The 19077-nt window shown below is 41.1% G+C and overlaps 1 protein-coding gene across 2 annotated transcripts in view; it reads right to left on the bottom strand.

Annotated features, from left to right (window-relative positions):
• The window catches only part of Ric3 (RIC3 acetylcholine receptor chaperone), a 49769-nt gene extending 34889 nt beyond the window's left edge, over window positions 1-14880 (bottom strand). For both annotated transcript variants that reach the window (XM_048460308.3, XM_048460309.3), the window contains exon 1: window positions 14713-14880. In XM_048460308.3, the coding sequence (XP_048316265.1) occupies window positions 14713-14836 (124 nt within the window). In that variant the 5' untranslated portion in view covers window positions 14837-14880. The remainder of the gene's footprint in view (window positions 1-14712) is intronic.
• Between the last annotated feature and the right edge of the window lie 4197 nt (window positions 14881-19077).

Here is a 19077-nt window from a genome sequence, read left to right as displayed (position 1 = left end):
TGTACCCCATTTTTTAATTGGATTATTAGACTTTCTGATGTGTTAAAAAAAACAAACAAACAATGACATCTTGAAATTTGCAGGCAAATAGATGGAACTAGAAAAAAAATATCCTGAATGAGGTAACCCAGAACCAGAAAGACAAACACGGTATGTACTCACCCATAAGTGGATATAAATAAAGCCAAGAATAACCAGTCTATAGTCCATGACCACAGAGAAACCAGGAAACAAGGAAGACCCTAGGAGAGACATACATGGATCCCCCTGAGAAGGGGAAATAGACAAGATCTCCTGAATAAATTGGAAGCATTAGGGGAGGGGGGAGGGTGAAAGGAGATTGGGGAGGGGAGAAGGGAAGCAGGGAGTAGAACATGAGGGGTCAGGAAGGTTGAGTTGAGGGAAGGTCTGAGAGGGAGAGCAAGGAAAGAGATATCTTGATAGAGGGAGCCATTATAGAGTTAGCAAGAAACCTGGCTCTAGGAAAATTCCCAGGAATCCACAAGGACGACCCCAGCTAAGAATCTAAGCAATAGTGGAGAGGGCCTTAACTGGCCTTCCCCTGTAATCAGATTGATGAGTACCTTAATTGTCATCAGAGAACCTTCATCCAGCAACTGATGGAAGCAGATGCAGAGCCATAGCTAAGCACTGGGCCGAGCTCCTGGAGTCCAGTCATAGAGCAGGAGGAGGGATTATATGAGCAAAGGAGTCAAGACCCTGATGGAGAAATCCACAGAGACAGCTGGCCTGAGCTAGTGGGAGCTCACTGACTCTGGACTGACAGCTGGGGGGATCTGCACAGGACTGAACTAGGCCCTATGAATGTGGGTGACAGTTGTTTGGCTTGGGCAGTTTGTGGGGCCACTGGCAGGGGAACCAGTATTTATCCCTAGTGCATGAACTGGCTTTTTGGAACCTATGAAAGGATATCTTGCTCAGCCTAGATACAGGAGGGAGGGACTTGGTCCTGCCTCAAGAGACATGACAGACTTTGTTGATTCTCCATGAGAAGCCCTACCCTCTCTGAAGAATGAATGGACGGTGGGTGAGGGGAAGGAGGGGAGAGCATGAGGAAGGGAGGGAGAGGGAACTGGGATTGGTATGCAAAATAAAAAAGATTGTTTTAAAAAATAAAATTAAAACAATTCAATAGGAAAAGACAACCCAATTCAAAATGGGCAAAAGGTCTGAATGGAGATGTCTCTATAAAAATGTACAAAAATTGCCCCAGTCCCCCAGAACTTCTGTACAAGGAGTTGAGGAGTGAGTGACTCATGGGAATAAGAAAAGAATAAGAGTTTCAAAACCAACACTGAATAAATCCTGATGAGGCAGGAACTGAATACACATCCTTTAGAACCCCAAGAGGTTAGCGACAAAACCTACTTTATAATGAAAAAGGTTACTCATGGTATCACAGAGCTGTTGACAAGTGGAAAAATAATTTGGAGAGAAATGGAACATATAGGCTAGACAGTAAAAATAACTTTTATAACCTAGAAGGAATTCCTCACTCTAACAATTCAAATATTCACCTCCGGCCACTTTACAACATGTCTGGTGCTGTGTCAGTCAGTCAGTCACTAAAATGGCATGAGCCCCAGCCCCGGGGGGTTTGCAGATGAGAGGGTATTGCAGCACCTGTTCCCGCAGCCTCAACCAAGTCAGTGGCTATCAACTGTGACACATTAGTCACAGTAAAGAGTAACCTGAAGAAACAGCTGTCAGACTTTCCTGCCTTGATCTGTATGGGATACCACTCTCTCAAGCGGCCTAGTTATTCAACTTAGCCCTTCTCAGTCTCTTGAGCGGTTCTTTAATTCCTCCAAGATTCTGACTCTCTCCTTCCCTTCGGCAAATATGTTCATTCTTAAGGAATTCATTATAATTTCCAAAATGTATAGCCATAATTCTGACTTTCCCCCTAAGTTCCTGTATCTCCAACACCAGTTAGCTTACGTCTTTTTTTTGTATGTTTATCACCTCAAACCTGAAAATGAAACTCATTTTCACCTCTAAACTCTGCTTTTACAGATTCATTCTCTCAAACTTTGACTTTGACTTAAAAATCTCTATAACCAAGGATATACCTGAACCAGTAGGCTGTAGTCAGAACATCAAAGATGAAGGGATTCTTCTCTTTATACAGAAAAACAGCCTCCATAGGGAAGCCTCGCCTCTCAGAGCTTGGTGAGCCAAGTTTCTTACAACAGAGTAATCTCAAATGTTTTCAAAGTCGACAATAAGGCATGTGGAAACCACATCGCACACTTTCACACCTAGCTCCCAGGGCTCCTGCCCTCACTCTCCAAGTTAGGCATGCATTACAATCATTTCACTCAACGATGGGAACACACTCTGACACTGCAGTGTCAGCAGCTCTGCAGAGTGCACACCAACGTATACTCACAAAAACTAAGATGACAACGCCTTCATTAGGCAGTGGTTCTCAAACTGCAGACCACGACCCCCAAACAACCATCAGAAAGGATAAATATTTATATTATGATTCATAACAGTAGAAAATTACAGTTATGAAGTAGCAACGACAATAATTCTATGGTTGGGGTCAGCACATGAGAAACAGTATTATTAACGAGTCACAGCATTAGGAAGGGTGAGAGCCACTTACATATTTGACATACTGGAAACATACTGTCTATATGGGCTTTATGTATTGCCCAGTGGCCCAATTTCTCACGTTTCCTTCCATCTAACTCATTTGCTGTCCATTATTTTAATGTTTTCTGCTATTCAGCCATGTCTTTCCCCCCATCTTTTATTAACATCTGCATAAGTAATTCACCTAACAAATTATTATGTGTCCAAGTTGCTTAGCACAGAGCCTGTCTCATATACTCAGTGTACAATACCAACGTACAGAACTGCATTAGAGTGTGGGCTTTTACATTTCACTGAAGTAATAGTGACTTGTAATGATTAAGTAATCATAAAACATGTAATACGGGGACTAGAGAGATGGCTCAGCAGTTAAAAGCCTTGGCTGTTCTTGCAGAGGACTCGAGATTGGTTCCCAGCACTCACATGGCAGCTTACAAATCTATAACTCCAATTCTAGGGGACCCAGCACCCTCTTCTGGTTTCCACAAGCACTGCCTACACTCATATACACAAAATAAGTCATAATATATACATAATATGACTGGGATGTTTTGAAACTTTATATTATGAATGGAGGCGAGAGTTGTACAACATGTACTTAAGGACACTGAACTGCTACCTAAATTTAAATTTTAAGTTTTGTTGAACACATATAGTCTATCACATTATTTTTCAACCGAAAGATTTATGTCTTTCATTTTAATATTTTATTATTTTGCCCTAAATATATGTATAACCTTAACTGGTTGCCATAAATTTTATGTCTTCTTGCCTTAAATACCTTACATGTTTCACAGTACAAACATTACTGTCAGACTAGAGCAGCAAATGCTCTGGTTCAGTCTGGCACTAACTGGCTGTTTCTGAGACGGCTTCTTCCTCTCTTCTCAGTTCTTGCTTTGGTTTCAGTCTTCATCTTGCCTGAAATATTTTAACATTTGGTACTTGATCAAGTGCTTGCTGCTGGAGAGGAAATTGTCTGGCATTGAGACCTCTGGCCTTTCCCTGTATTAAGCTACCAAGGCTTTTGGAAAGCAACAGAGTTGGTACACTTACTGAGGGCTAGAGATCAAAGCTCGGAGGCTTGGTCACTGAAGATCACTACTGTATTCTGGGTCCTAAATGTCTCCCAAAGGCCAGTATGTTAAAACTTTGGTGTCCATGATTGTGCTATTGGGAAATTATGGGACCTTTAAGAGGTGGGGGCCTGGTAGCAGGTCTTTAGGTCACTGGAGGTGTGCCCTTACGGGTGATTGTGGGAATCCAGAAACCCTCCTTATTCTTTGGCTTTACTGATCCTTATGTAAGAGGTTTTGCCCTTTATATGTTTGTGCCATGATGCACTGCCTCACCATAGCCCCAAATAGCAGACCAAACCCATACAGAATCTCCAAAACCAAGAGCTAAAAATAAATCTTTCTCTTTATAAGTTGACTGTCTCAGACATTTTGTATCACAATTTTAAAAAAAAAAAAAAAAAACCCTGACATCATGATATATGATATTCATACTACCCAACTCCCCAACTCCTTTTTTTTTGCCTTTTTATTTGGGAATGATTAATACAATATTTTGGCCCAGAAATGTAGCCATGCTATGTATAGCTCAGTTCGCCAGTATTACTGACCAGCATTTTAAATAAACCTCCAGTTTATTTACCCATTTCCCACATAAAGAACATCTAGATTATTTCCAATCTTTTAGTATTAAAAAGTTTTATGTCATGAATAGGATTTGTAAAAGTTTTAAAAATTTGTTTTAATGGAGCTTGGGGATGGCTCAGCAGTAAAACCACTTACCATAAAAGAGTGAGGACCTAAGCTTGGATCCCTAGAACCCACCTACACCGAATAGCCTGAGATTATAATACCAACACTCCCTTGATGAGATGGGAAGTGGAGACAAAAACTCTTCAGAAGCTGGCAGACCAGCTAGCCTGGTGTACCCAGCTGCAAACGAAGAGCCCATGTCTCAAGCAAGGTAGAAAAAAAGGACTGACATCTGAGGTCCTCTGACCTCCACACGTGGCACACATGCATGAGTGTGTATATGTGTGTCTGTGTGTTTGCATACACATATGCTACACACACGCATCATACACAAATAAAGAAATGGATGACGGCCAGCAGTGGCTCAGTGGGCAAAGGGACTTGCTGCCAGGCCTGATGACTTGAGTTTGATCCTCAAGATCTACATAATGAAAGGAGAGTACTGACTCCTGTCTTGTGGCTCCTTCTTACCCACCCCACTAAATACATAAATAAATAAATAGATGCCATAAAACATTTTAAAGAAGCAGATGGAAAAATCAAAATACAAATACTAAAGCTGTTAAAATTTACAGTTTTTCTAACATTGAAAGTAGCTGTGTAACAACCTCTAAAAGTACTTAAATATTCAATAAAATGTAACTTGACTCAATCCAAACAGTATATTGAAAGCTTTCTCGTTTTTAGGTTTATTTGATCATTAAGTTTTTCTTTAGTATATCATTTAGATTTGGCTAAAAGCTTAATGGCATTCCAGAGCTGAGTTTACTGTTGCTTGTTAAAAACACCCTATTGCTCATGAGACAAACACCAACACTCTCACACGATTAACAAAAGAGCTTTCTGAAAGTAGCATTAACCATCTGTAGCATTTCATTCCTGAGCGAATAAATCAATAAAGAACTGGATGTGTTTATATTTCTCATTAGAGCAGTTCATGAAAGGTCTTAATGGGGCAAATAAATCAATAAAGAACTGGATGTGTTTGTATCTCTGCTAACCACAATTCAAGAACAGTCTTAATGGCCAGGTCTTTAAGATGCAGAAGCTTCTCCCTGAACATTGACGTTGTAGCGGCAATACTTAACACAACATGCCTTAACATCAGAGCTGGAACAGCTCTGGCTTCTTCCTCACCTGTCTCCTGCAAGGCTCCCATCTCATATTCTTTGAATACTCCTTCAGAGCATGTGTCTGATGTTTCATAATGGTAACAGACATGATAAGACATCTGTCCTTGGTTACTTACGTACATACAAAGTTACTGATTAAAGTAACAAAGTAATCAGATATATGTGGAATATATGCATATATATGCATTTCTATAGCTCAGAGAAACCAAGATTCAATGAGCCCTACACCACTGAAGTACACAGTGGCAAAAGAGACTGAACTACTATTCTAGGGAATAAGTTTCCTGGGAAGTGGCTAGTAAGGAACCACCCTTTTTAAGTATGAAAGTGAAGATCTTATAGGATAGTATGGCAGGCATGTTCAGATATGTGACTGGGAGGAGCAGCAAAGGCTCCTGGCCAGTGCAGGTAGTGGACAAAACTCTGCTGATGCCAGTTCTAGCATCTTGGAGCACTCAACTATCCTGAAGTCATTCAAAGTCTGATTCAGCTAACTCTGGACAGAGTATTAGCTTGGCCCATTGTGCTGATGTTTATATTCCACAAAAGGTATGTACAGTAAGCAGAGGGATCACTACCATCACTAAGAAGAATGAATGCCCTCTAAGTGGCTACAGCAACAGAAGCAGCAGCTATACGGTTCAAGCTTGGGATGACAGGGTTAAGAAGTTTTTAAAACAGAGAGACTCAATTCCATGGCATGAGATCTTAAGAGGAAAGCTCTTTATGTACATTTGTGGCTGGGCATTTCAAAAAATCTCAACAAGTAGGGGAAAAAATGGAAAAGTAAATACAAATATAAAACGAAATCAAGAGATAAGTCCTTGTAAAAGGTCAGGAAGATGAACAAACACAGAAGCAATCAGCATGAATGACTCAGACTTCCAAAGCTAGGCAAGGAGGCTATGGTCCAAAACAAGTTAAGATCTATAAAAATGCCAGCAAAATAAATGGTGCTCTTAGTGAGGTTAGAGCAAAAAGGGAACGTGCCTGGTGATAAGAGTGATGCAGAGAAAGCAGAACCTCTTGGCTTTTAGTTTCTATGCATTCTATCAACAGAGGCAACCTTCAGATTAAATGGATAATTAACAATACTAAGGGGGAAAAGCTTCGAGAAAGGTATGATCAAGTCTATTCATCAAATAATTTCTACCAATAGAACTGAGAAATAAAGTCATTGAATTAAAGAAAATTTTATGAATTATACAAGTAGTGCAGGGCAATTGTCTATATTCTGTTAATTATGTTTTAAATAAATGCTGATTGGCCAGTAGCCAGGCAGGAAGTATAGGCGGGACAACCAGACAGGAAGTAGAAGCAGGTCAATGAGAACAGGAGAATTCTGGGAAGAGGGAAGCTCCCTCTGCAGTCCTGTCCAGACACAAAAGAAGCAAGATGTGACTATGCTGCTGAAAAGGGTACTGAGCCATGTGGCTAACACAGATAAGAATAATGGGCTAATGTAAGTTATAAGAGTTAATAAGAAGCCTGAGATAATGGGCCAATCAGTTTATGATTAATGTAGACCTCTGTGTGATTTTTTTTGGGACTTAACGACTGCAGGAACCGGGCAGGACAGAAACCTCAGACAACATACAAGTAAAGATAAAGTCTGATAAAAGTCAAGATAATTAGTGCTCCATTTTGCAGAACATAGAGTAGCTGGTGAACTCTACCACTATAGAGAAGCAGGCATGCTGTAGTTCTCCAATAGGTTCCGAAAAGAATTCTTCCAATTGGGGGGCTAGGGATATGGGAGGAAAGAGCCATTATATATTCTTTTCTATTCATAAAAGAACTGTACACCCATATAAGAAAAGCACAGAAACATGTAAAGAATAAAAGTCACCCATAATCCTACAGTCCAGAGATCATAACTGTTAAAATGTGGATATATCTCTAATGAACACATATTTTTATTGTTTGTACAACATTACATGTACAAATGAGAATCATACAACATTCTCATTTCACTTAAAGCTCTTTGAGAATATAATTTACAAAATCCATAGTAGTTTAACACATGGAGGCAAGACCAGTTATGTAACCATAAAAAATGACAGAATTAATGGCAATGATTATAGCTCACAAACTTTAACTGTGGAAAATCTTTATACCTAGGAAGCAGCATGTACTAATTCACTCATTCTTCCATGTGTACAGTAAATACTATCTATATTATGTACCCTTGATCTACAGCTGGACATACAGCCATGAGGAGACAAACGTTAAGCCACTGCCCTGATGGGGCTTCCTTTCTAAGTGGGAAGAGAGACAATAAAGATAATAGTAAATACTAAGAGGAAAAATAAAGCAGGAAGAATATAAATAGTGATTTGGGAAGCCGAGACTTGAACTGAAATAGCCAGAGGTCTACAGCCACACTTTACTCAGAATACCTTCAGAGAAGATATCAGATGTCATTTCAGTGAAGTCATGAAGAGGAGGGGAAAAAATATGGGTGGACCAAAGAAGAGCCCTTCAGGCAGAGGGAAACACATAAAAGAACCTTGAGTGAAACCATGTCCTGAATGTTCAAGAAACAGCCCGGAGATGGCCAATGTGACCAAAACAATACGGGAGAGGAGAAGCAGAGGGGACTAGGGACAAGACTTATAAAGGGCTTTGGGCCATAAGAAGATGTTGCCCCTTTATCCCAGTGAGTGTGGAAGCTATTGGAGGGTTCTGAGGAAAAGAGAGCTGTGTGTCAACTTAGGCTAAGTGCTGCTTAATGGGCCACACTAGTAGGAGAATGGAAGACAGTGGTGCTGGGTCTGATTTGATGAACTGTGGGGGCTTGCTCAAGAGGTTTCAGAGGAGAATTTTAGTATGTTGGCTAGAGATCATTCTTGTTATATTTTGTTGCAGAAAGTGGATGCTCTTGTCCAAAAAGTCTGCCTGAGGCTAAAGTGAAAAGTTTTAGATTAATTTTATTGGCAAAGGAAATCACAAAACAACCTAGTATAGACTCTGTCATGTAGTATTAGTGGTTATTAGTGATAACTCTTAATGAAGATTTATAATGAAAAGGAGAAAAGGAATAGAGTTAAGTGGAATGGAGCTAAGTCATACGTTAAAGAAGATAAACAGATTAAGAAATGAAATAAAAGGAGTGGTGACCTCAGGGCAAGATTTGACGCAGCTAAATTTCCAACTCAGGGAAAAGTAACTAAAAAAACCTTAGAGCCGGAAATGGTGGGGCAGGCATACCTTTAATCCAAGCACTCAGAAGGCAGCAGCTGATGGATCTTGGAGTTTGAGGGCAACCTGGTGTATAGAGCAAGTTCAAGGACAGACGAGCTTAAGCAGTGAGAGACAGAGAGCTGCTGGAGATGAAACTGAATGAGGGAGCCATGCTCCAGCAAGCAGCAAAACTTGGCAGCTTCAGCCATGTGGTTCAGGCTTTGGAGTTAAGGACATGCTCCCTGCCATGATAATAGACTGAACTTCTGAAACTGTAAGTGAACCACCCCAATTAAATATTTTCCTTTATAAGAATTGCCGTGGTCATGGTATCTCTTCTCAGCATTAGAAACACTAAGACTGGCTTGAACAAGATCATTATAGTTTCTGCATAGAGAACAGACTGAAGGGAGAGGGAGCAAGCAGGCAGAGGAGGATGAACCAAAGCAATCCAAAGACTAACAAATACATGAAATCCTTTATACAAAAATGTTTCTTGATCTTAAAAGTAATTGCTAAAAAGTGATACATTTTTAAAATAATCTAAAGGCTCCAGCACAAGGCACACTGACCAGAGTCAGGACTGAAGCAGGGGTGGTGGTGGGAGGGAATAGACACTGCATACTCTACTTTCCCTTGTTGTGCTTTAAACACTTTTAACAAAGTTTTTTTTTAAATCAATATAATGAGATTAATGATAAAGACAAGAATTCCACAATTAATTCCCTGTAAAGAATTCCAGGGGCTGGAGAGATGGCTCAGTGGTTAAGAGCACTGCCTGCTCTTCCAAAGGTCCTGAGTTCAATTCCCAGCAACCACATGGTGGCTCACAACCATCTGTAATGAGGTCTGGTGCCCTCTTCTGGCCTACAGACATATACACAGACAGAATATTGTATACATAATAAATAAATAAAAATATTTTTTTAAAAAAAAAGAATTCCAAGAAGCTGAAGTGCCAGGACAAATTCAGACCGGAAAAATGCAACAGAGAAAACTACAAAGTCCCATATTTGGTTCCAAAATGCCATGTGAACAGTACAAAATGGACAAATCAAGATAACTGTTAAAGGAAGTAAAACAGCCTGGAGCTTCATACACTGCAGCAAGGTCAGCAGAGAGACTGCCAAAAACTCACAGCAAACTCAGTTCATAATTTTTAAAAAGGAATAAAAGCATATGATTGTCTCAGGAGCAGACTGCGTTATACCTGCTGCTATTTGCAATTCTAGAAGCCTCTTCTAATGTAGCCTGTGTTCAGCCATTTCCAACTACATTATATGGAGAGTGGGTGAGGGAGCTAAGGGCCTTGGGACAGATAACCATAGCCCCTTAGGGTAGACAAGTTGGGTTCTCAGGATCCTAAACCACAGCTCACCCAAGGCCCTGCCCCATGTATTTACTGGTTCTACCAAGCATATTCCTGGTTTCGAAAAGGAGCTATAGTTTTCTCTATACATCAGGGCCTCAGGGGACTCTCAAGTTGGGTCCTAGACCACAACAGTTTTTCTTAAAGGAAACACACACACACACACACACACACACACACACATACACACACACACACACACACACACACACACTTTAGAGTTGCCTCTTCATTTCAGGCAAAGAATGCCAGACTGGTTTAATATCTGAAAGCCAATTAATGTAAATACCATATTAATGAAATTAAAAGCAAACCACATAATCATCCTGACAGAAAAAAAGCACTTGGTAAAATCTAATATCCAACCCATGATCAAAAGCATTCAACAAACTATGAACAGAAGGAAATTCCCCAGTCTGATAAAGGACAACTATATCACTCCTACCCACACTATATTTAATGGTACAAGAAATTTCTTCTTGAGATCCAGAAACAAGATAGAATATTGACTTTTATCACATCTATTCTACACAGTACTAGGGACTCCAACTAGTCTAGTTAAGCAAGAAAAGGAAACAAAGGGGATATAAGATCGGAATAAAAAGTAAAACCCTTTCATTTGAAAGCAACATGATTATGTTCAAAAAGTTAAGAAACAAGTTCAGCAAGTGGCAAAACGCAGGCTTGGTACATAAGCATCATGTATCTATCATCTAACAAGGAACAATCTCAAAATATTCACAATATAGCACTTAAAAGAAAATAGGGGTACATTAAACAAAATAAAGGTTTAATACTGAAAAAAAAGTTCTTTGAAGGAAAAAGATTTAAATATATAGAAATCTTGTGTTCACAGATGTAAAGTTTAGCATTGGGGAGATAGCAATATTCTGAAAACTGATTCCATACAATCTAGCAAAGTCCCGTGGCGCGGGAGAATTGTCTGTATTCTGTCAATCATGTTTTAAATAAATGCTGATTGGCCAGGCAGGAAGTATAGGTGGGAAAACCAGACAGGAAGTAGGGGTGATGCAATGAGAACAGGAGAATTCTGGGAAGGAGGAAGCTGATTCCTCCTAGTCCTGCCCAGACGACTGAAGAAGCAACATGTGAGCTGCCACAGCTGAGAAAGGTACTGAGCCATGTGGCTAACATAGATAAAAATAATGGACTAACATAAGTTATAAGAGCTAATAAGTAGCCTGAGCTAATGGGCCAATCAGTTTATAATCTTATGGAGTCCTCTGTGTGATTTTCCTTGGGTCTTGCCAGCTGTGGAGCACCGACAAGCCGGCCCTCAAGTTCCAGTCCCAGCTACTTTGTGGCTCTTTGTTGTTGTTTTCTTTCAGGAATTAATGAAAGGGTCATAAAATTAACACTGAAATGCTGGTCACAGGACCCAGAAAATCTTATACTTTAATCTTGCAAAAGAAAAGCCTAGGGGACTGTAACTTCATAGTTTCAAAAGGGCAATGTATAGCCTATCAAATTAAAATGTAGGTATGAACTTGTGTTTATAGCTGACTGAGTTTTACAGGTGCCAAAAACAATTCAACGAGAAAGAACAGTCTTTTCAATAAACAGTGCTGGAACAACTATACACCCTATATGGAGTTGAATTCTTGCCTCCTATCATACACCAAAAAAAAAAAAAAAAAAATCAAAGGCACAAAGATGTAAATGCAGGGGCATAAATAATAGAACTTGCAAACATAGGAATAAATTGTCAGATAAGAAAATTATTTATTTGTCTTAAACATATCTGACACTAAAAGCAACCAAAAAAAAAAACCAACCATGAGATTCATCAAAATTTAAAACTTTCCTTTTTTGAATAAAGTGAGCACAACACACTGGATAGGAGAAGATAATGGACTAGTAAATGGAGTATAGAGAAATACATACAACTCAACAACAGAATGACAGGCTCCCTGGCTCTTAAAAGATAAAAGACTTGGGTAGCTATTTCTTTACAGAAGATATGCAAAAAGCAAACACACACACAAAGTTCCTCAGTGCCATCAACCACCAGACAGACAGAGAGATACAAATACAACCACAAGGAGATGCTACTTCCGACTCACTAGGGCAGCTGTAATCAGAAGGGCATGCAATCAATGTGACACCAGCTGCAAGGTGCCATGAGACCAAAAAAGGTAGACAGACCCAGTACTGCAGTGTCATTTATCTGGGACTTACTGACAGAACTATGACCCCAAAAGTACATCCCCAAAAAAGACCGGTGATTTTCCATTGTCTGGATCAGAAGAAGGATGCTTTTGTCACCAGCAGGATATAATGGTTTCTCCAAACCTAAGAACACTCCATGTTTGTCTTAAGCTAATGCCAAAGATGGCAGGCACATCACAGCACTAGGCTCTGCTCATACAGTCCGACACGCCACTCTAAAGGAAGTTCACTGGGATTCCTCAAGGGCAACCATGGTAGTCACAACCCAAGATGGCTACAGTCATTTCAACTTGTCCCTATGGTTTGCAAGATGCAGTGGGATCAGAACCATCGTATGCTGCTAGTAGGCCTGTAAAGTGGCAGAATCTCGAAAAGTAAAATATAACTGTAAGACTAGGAAGTCACACTCTTAATTCCAATCACCATCAATCCACACAGAAATCTTTAAACAAACGGTAGCATTATTCCTAAGAGCTGAAAGGCAACAAACAAAAAGCCAAAAACCTTAAATGCCCTTAACTAACAAAGAGATCAGTAAAATGTGACCTATCAACACAATAGACTAGCATTCAGCCTTTAAAAGAAACGAAGCACATACTAGAAGATAAATGAACCTTGAAACATTATGCTAGTTTTAAAAAGCCAGTCAGGCCAAATGATGGTGGTGCACACCTTTAATTCCAGCACTCAGAGGCAGAGGCAGGCGGATCTCTGTGAGTGAGGCCAGCCTGGTCTACAGAGCATGTTCCAGGACAGCCAAGGCTACACAGCGAAACTCTGTCCCAAAAAACCAAACCAGAAAAGACATTTAGGAAGAGCACAGGTAATTCTAGAGAGGCAGAAAGAGATGACTGCTGCACTTGACTACAGATGAGAAAATGAGGAGAGAATGACAGCTAAAACAGATTGCCTTGGTGGGGGCAATGAAATGTTCTAAAACTCATTGGGGTGATGGCTACACAACCGTAAATATGCAAAAAAATTGACTCATGCACTTGAAAAGACAAATTGCATGGTACATGTATTAGATCTTGAGGTGGGGAGAAAGGAAAACCTCTATAAAACCCTGAGCAGGGACTTAACTCGTGTTCCTTGGAATGCAGTGAGCATCCGCACATTGTGTGTATGACATATGATAGGATGTATCAAAACTGTCAGTCAAGACTGCCTTTAAAGCGGTCCTCAGGGAAGCTTTACTTTAACTGGGGTCATCAGGCAAAGTCTACAGAGGATACATCTCAGCAGACACTTAAATGATGAGAAGAAAGCAAGAGAAGAGCATTTCAGGAATGAAGAAAATAGAAAGGGCAAAAATGTCAAGATGGGAACACTGATCTCAGTACCTGGGTTTTTAAGGGAAGGCAGTCACAACTACAATAAACTCTATACCCAGCAACACTGAGAAGCAGAAGTGTCTTCCACTCACATTCCATAGTACTTCTTTAAGCTAGTTCAGCCAGGGAAAGGGGGTTTTACAACTCTCCACGGTTCAGGATTATCACAGAGTTTGAAGATGGTCTTGAAGATTGTCACTCTTCAAGACAAAAAACACTGATAAGGGAAAAAAACGTTTTGAATTTTGTAATGACAGAAAAGGAGGGGCAACGGCAGCTTTACAAGCACAGCTCATCAAACACATTCTGCAGGCAGAATAACGTGCTCAACCTGCCTTCAGCCCCTGGAGCATGGCGCTTTGCATTTATAGTATTTTTAATCTCTAATGCTCCGAGGATGGAAGGACAGCTAATATGCACAAAGTCAAAGAGGATTACAGTTCAAAGGGAGCTGTCCAGCATTCAACGAGCTGAAATCAGAGGGACTGTTCAGACAGTTCACATGGTTCAAGGATGGCGGTACAGGATTATTCACAAGACAAAGTTACCAGCAGAACTTGGCCAACAATAGCGAATTGCTCCAGTCTCTTCTCCCAGCATTCAGGGTCATGCATTTACAGAGTCTGTAAAACTTCCAGAATGTAGTAGTCAAGGGGGCTGATTTTGAAGCGTCACACTCATGCCCAAAAAACAAGAACTAACAGACATAAGGAGTACAGTAACTTGCTTATCTCTACCTCAGGAACAAAGCATGGTTTAAATTATTGAACAAAATTTTTGATGTCTTTGTTATTTTGAGACGGGGTCTTACTATGTAGCCCTGCTGGCCTGAAATTCATTAAGCAGGCCAGGCTGGCCTTGAACTTACTTTCCTGACTCTGGATTGGCAGTATCACAGGTGCGGACCCCCAACACCAGATCAGGTCGTACTATGAGAGGCAACAAACGGCTGAACCAGTGAGCACCCAAAACAAAGGTGAAACTCCACTACCGACTAAGATTCCTACTGACTCTGTTCAGGCACGGGTGACGAGATGACTGCCAGCCAGTGAGGAGACTGGTTTGGGCCTGGGCTGCCGAGACCGCCCGCGAGCATCCCCGGCGCTCACCTTCGGGGTCCGCCGGCGGCTCCGGGCGCTTCCCGCGGGACAAGAAGGCCTTGGGCAGCAGCAGCGAAACGGCTAGGACGAGACCCGAGGCCAGCGCCACTCTCTGCACCGTGGAATACGCCATGGCTGTGTATCGCGGAGCCCAGGAGTTAAAACCGGAACCGGAACCGCGGCGCGCAAGCCGGTTCACGATCGACCCGCAGACTGCGCAGACGGCGGCGCGCGAGGGACAAGACCCTCCGCTACGCCGTGTACCCTAGGGCGGTGTGGTGTGTGGCAACCGTAAGCTACCCTAACGTCCTTCAGTTCGCTCCGCATCCACCTGTCACCCAGGCACGGCCATCCTAGAGTCTAGACCTCTAACGATTTTGCGTTCCTTTCTATCCCTGTTCACCTCTAAACCCTTGCCTCATTTGCAGGAGGAACTCTCTTTCCCAGCTTCCATTCATGCACATCGCTTCCACAGCTCATCTACAACCAAAGACGATAAAACAAAAACGGACTATTGAGCTCTCACCATACCTCAAAACCTTACAGAACCTACTATGATCTTCAGAACGACGTCATACTTCTTTATCTGACTGTATGGGCCTGCACGATCTAGTCTTACCAACACTCTTTGGAAATTAGATGACACATTTGCTACCAATTTTCTTGTTTCGAGGGGACTTTTGTTCATCCTGTTTCCTATTCCTGGAAGATACCTGATGTCATCCTCACCTGTCAAAAACTCATCAGAAAAAACAGCTTAGAACAACTGTCCTTATGAAACTTAGCCAGCCTCTTCATGTCACAAACCTTGGCTTTATGTCACTTGTCTCTCTCTATTCCTTTAGCAAATGTTCTTTTAGTTTTAAAGTACATATTAAACTCTGAAGTTAGCATCACAGGGCGTAATCAATCAAATGGGTTCCACTGAGAAACAGGTAGGCATCTAAGCAAAATTATGAACTCCATACTCCGCTCAGCTGCAAAGAGGAGCCAGGAAAGGCTCTGCTGGGGTCAAATTTGAACTCTTTATTTAATAGGCAGACAGTTGAGAGGGATTAGGGGTGCATTCCATGAAAAGCAAGCAAAGAAAATTTAGGCAGGAAGCGCCTGCCTCAAGCTTCCGGCCGTGTTCAGAGAACTACCAGTAGCTTATTTTAGCTGGATGTGCGGTTGGTGACCAGTCATAAAGTGGTGAGACTGTAGATCTCAGAAATACGCCCTGGAAAGTACAGGGGGAACTTCCAGTTAAACATGAAGGGTGTAACACATGCATTTATCTTTGTTTTTCCCTAGATATGTCCCAAAATGAAAAAGGGTATAAGCCTTCAAGACTAAAGAGAATGCTAGAAAACAAGATGAGAAGGGTCAAACTGTGTAAGGACACAACAACACCATCCAGTTGAAACACAATTAAGAATTCCTATTAGCCATATTAAATGACTTAAAATAAATATGTGAAATTAATTTAAAGTAAGTCTTATTTAAATGAATATACCCAAAATATTATTTCAAATTGAGTAGCACTAGCAAGTCACATTTTAGGAATCCACTAGCCACCTACCAATTGGATAGTAAAGGTGTACAGCACAAAAAGTTAAGTGGCTACAAAAGCAAAGCCTATATGAAGCAAACTAATTTGCTCCCAAGAACCTATAAATTCTAGTAATTAGAAGCACGGGTTATTTTCAAAGGTCAGGGTGTGGTGTGCAGCTGAATAAAAAAGGATTGGTTGAGGGTTTAGTTAAGAAGCAGATGTCCAAACCAGGCATGGTAGCACACACCTTTAATCCTAGCACTTGGGAGGTAGAGCTCAGTGGATCTCTGTGAGCCACGGCCAACCTGGTCTATACAGTGAGTTCTAGGATAGCCAGAGCTATATAATAGAGAGACCCTGTCTCAAAACAAAATAAACAAAAAGTAGCTATTCTTCAGATTTCTTTCCTACAGATGTTTGTCCCTGCTGGCACCCTTATGTAGGTCATCCAAACCACTACAAGCTGTGGAGTACTTACCATGTTCTCGGGGTCACACATATTGCCTAGTTACTTTTCTGTTGCTGTGGTAAACCCCATGACTAGAACCAGTCTGGACTAGGATTCAGCTTATTTGGGTTACAGTTTAGTCCATTATCAAGGGAAGCCAAGGCAGGAGCTGGAGCAGAGACCATAGGAGTGCTGGCTTGTTCCTCCGACTTACTCAGCTACTGTTCTGAAATAATTGCCCAGAGATGGCACCACCCACAGTGGGCTGGGCCCTCTTACATCAGCCAGCCATCAAGAACATGCTCTCACAGACGTATCCACAAGAGAATTTGATGGAGGCAGTTCCTTAACTGAGTGAGGTTCCTTCCTCCCAGGTGACTCTACTTGGGGTCAAGTTGACAAAATCTAACCAACAAACATAACTCAGTTGATTGTCCTAGTGGCTATATTATATGACATTTGAGAGATGAGAAAGACAAGGCACAACAAACTTAAGAAACTTACAGACAGCTACCTGCTATGGATTGGAATCTGTGATTTCAACCCGGGAATACTTTCCCTAGTACTACTGGACTCTCTACAGACCACAGAACCTCTGAACTCATGGACAACAGGTGTAGGCTAGGAAGCTAGTACTGAGGGAATGTGACCACCAAGAGAAAATCTGGAATAATCCCCCAAACTTTGGTTTGTATGACTGGGTCGGCTTTGATTCTATATGACAAAAAAAAATTATAACAGGAACACAATGAAGTTGGTAAGAAGATCATGAATTCATGTTTTGATGTTGATGTTCCATGAAATACCCACATAGAAATATCTAGAACATATGCTCACCTTTGAAGAAATGTGTAGGTTGAAGTCAATTGGTAATATAATCAGTAGTAAATTAAGTCTGGGAGAAGACATTAGCAAGAGTGTTCATGGAAAGTAAAGGGTAACAACGGAACTCTAATTAACAATGCTATGTTGAAGTTCCCATGTGTGGACTGAAATGGGCAGATGAAGATAGTGACCCAGTTGTTAAAGTCTTGAGTGAGAGTTAGAAGATTGGAAAGTAATACGTATAGAGATAAAGCAAACAAGTATGAAGAACAAAGAACTTGATTAAGTTCTTTTAAGAATGTGTGTGTGTGTGTGTGTGTGTGTGTGTGTGTGTGTGTGTACAGGTGTGCATAGATGTATGTGTATATAATCAAATTTATGTGGCGATCAAGAAGACAACCTCAGGATATTGCAAGTGTCACAGGAACCCCATCCATTTTATTTTAAGGTACAGTCTCCCGGTGGCCTCCCACTGGAGGTCACTAAGTAAATTAGTCCAGGTAGGCGAGCTAGACAGCAAGCCCTAGAGATGCACCTATTTCCACCCACCAGCACTGGGTCGAAAGGCATATGCCACTGCACCTGTTTGTTTATTTGTTTGTTTTTGGTTTTATCTGGTTCTGGAAATGAACATAGTTTTTTCACATTTGTGAGACAAAGCCCTTTGTTCTCTTAGTAGGCTCTCCCGCCCCTGGCACTATATTTTTGTTATTGTTAGTATCAGTGGCAATGGTTTGTTTGTTTGTTTATAAAGAAGCAGGTATATGAAAGCATTGAGAAGGGCTGAGTTGTATACCTATTCCATTCCTAGGCTTTGAGCCATGGGAAGACAAATATATCTTCTTTAGGAAAAAAAGTGCAAAGGAAACAGCCCAGAGGAAATAATCAAGTATCCCCTAGAACAAGAAAGTTAAGAGAAGTACAGAAAGAAGGAGAGGAGGCACAGGGGTGGGGGTTATGGGATATTTGTACACTGTGTGAAAATGTATTGCTGTGATTGGTGTAATTAAAAGCTGAATGGCTAATAGCTAGGCAGGAGGTATAGGTGGAGCTTCAGGGTAGAGAGAGAACTCTAGGAAGAGGATGGAGCTGACAGACTCAGAGGAAGCAGCATTAGCAGTACAGAGAGATGAGGTAATGAGCCATGCAGCAGAATGTAGATTAAAATAAATGGATCAATTTACCTTACAAGAGCTAGTTAGGAATAAGTCTAAGCTTATAGGCTGAGCTTTCATAATTAATAAGTTTTCATGTTACTATTTGGGAGCTGGCGGGATGAAGAAAGACTCGTTCCAGGGGAGGATGAGAGATGAAATGTTATAGTAGTGAGAGGATGGAGGACCATGTAAAGACAAATGAACTGGTGGCTTGAATTTCAGCCAGCAGTCACTGTGAATGGACAGAGACCATGCCACATTAGACGAGGGAAGTCGCCTAGTGAAAAGTAAAGACACCACGTTATAGTCCACAACACCTAATTGGGTCCACATTCAGTATTGCAGCCGGAAGAAGTGAGGTCCTAGAAGCAACAGGTGCCTGCCTAGGGGCCATCTTGGATTCAGAAGAA

Source organism: Myodes glareolus, chromosome 7 (genome assembly GCF_982192425.1).
Source record: "Myodes glareolus chromosome 7, mMyoGla1.1, whole genome shotgun sequence".
In the NCBI taxonomy this organism is placed as follows: domain Eukaryota; kingdom Metazoa; phylum Chordata; class Mammalia; order Rodentia; family Cricetidae; genus Myodes; species Myodes glareolus.
The sequence above is the reverse complement of the archived record's forward strand: the minus strand, read 5'-3'. Positions and strand labels throughout refer to the sequence as shown.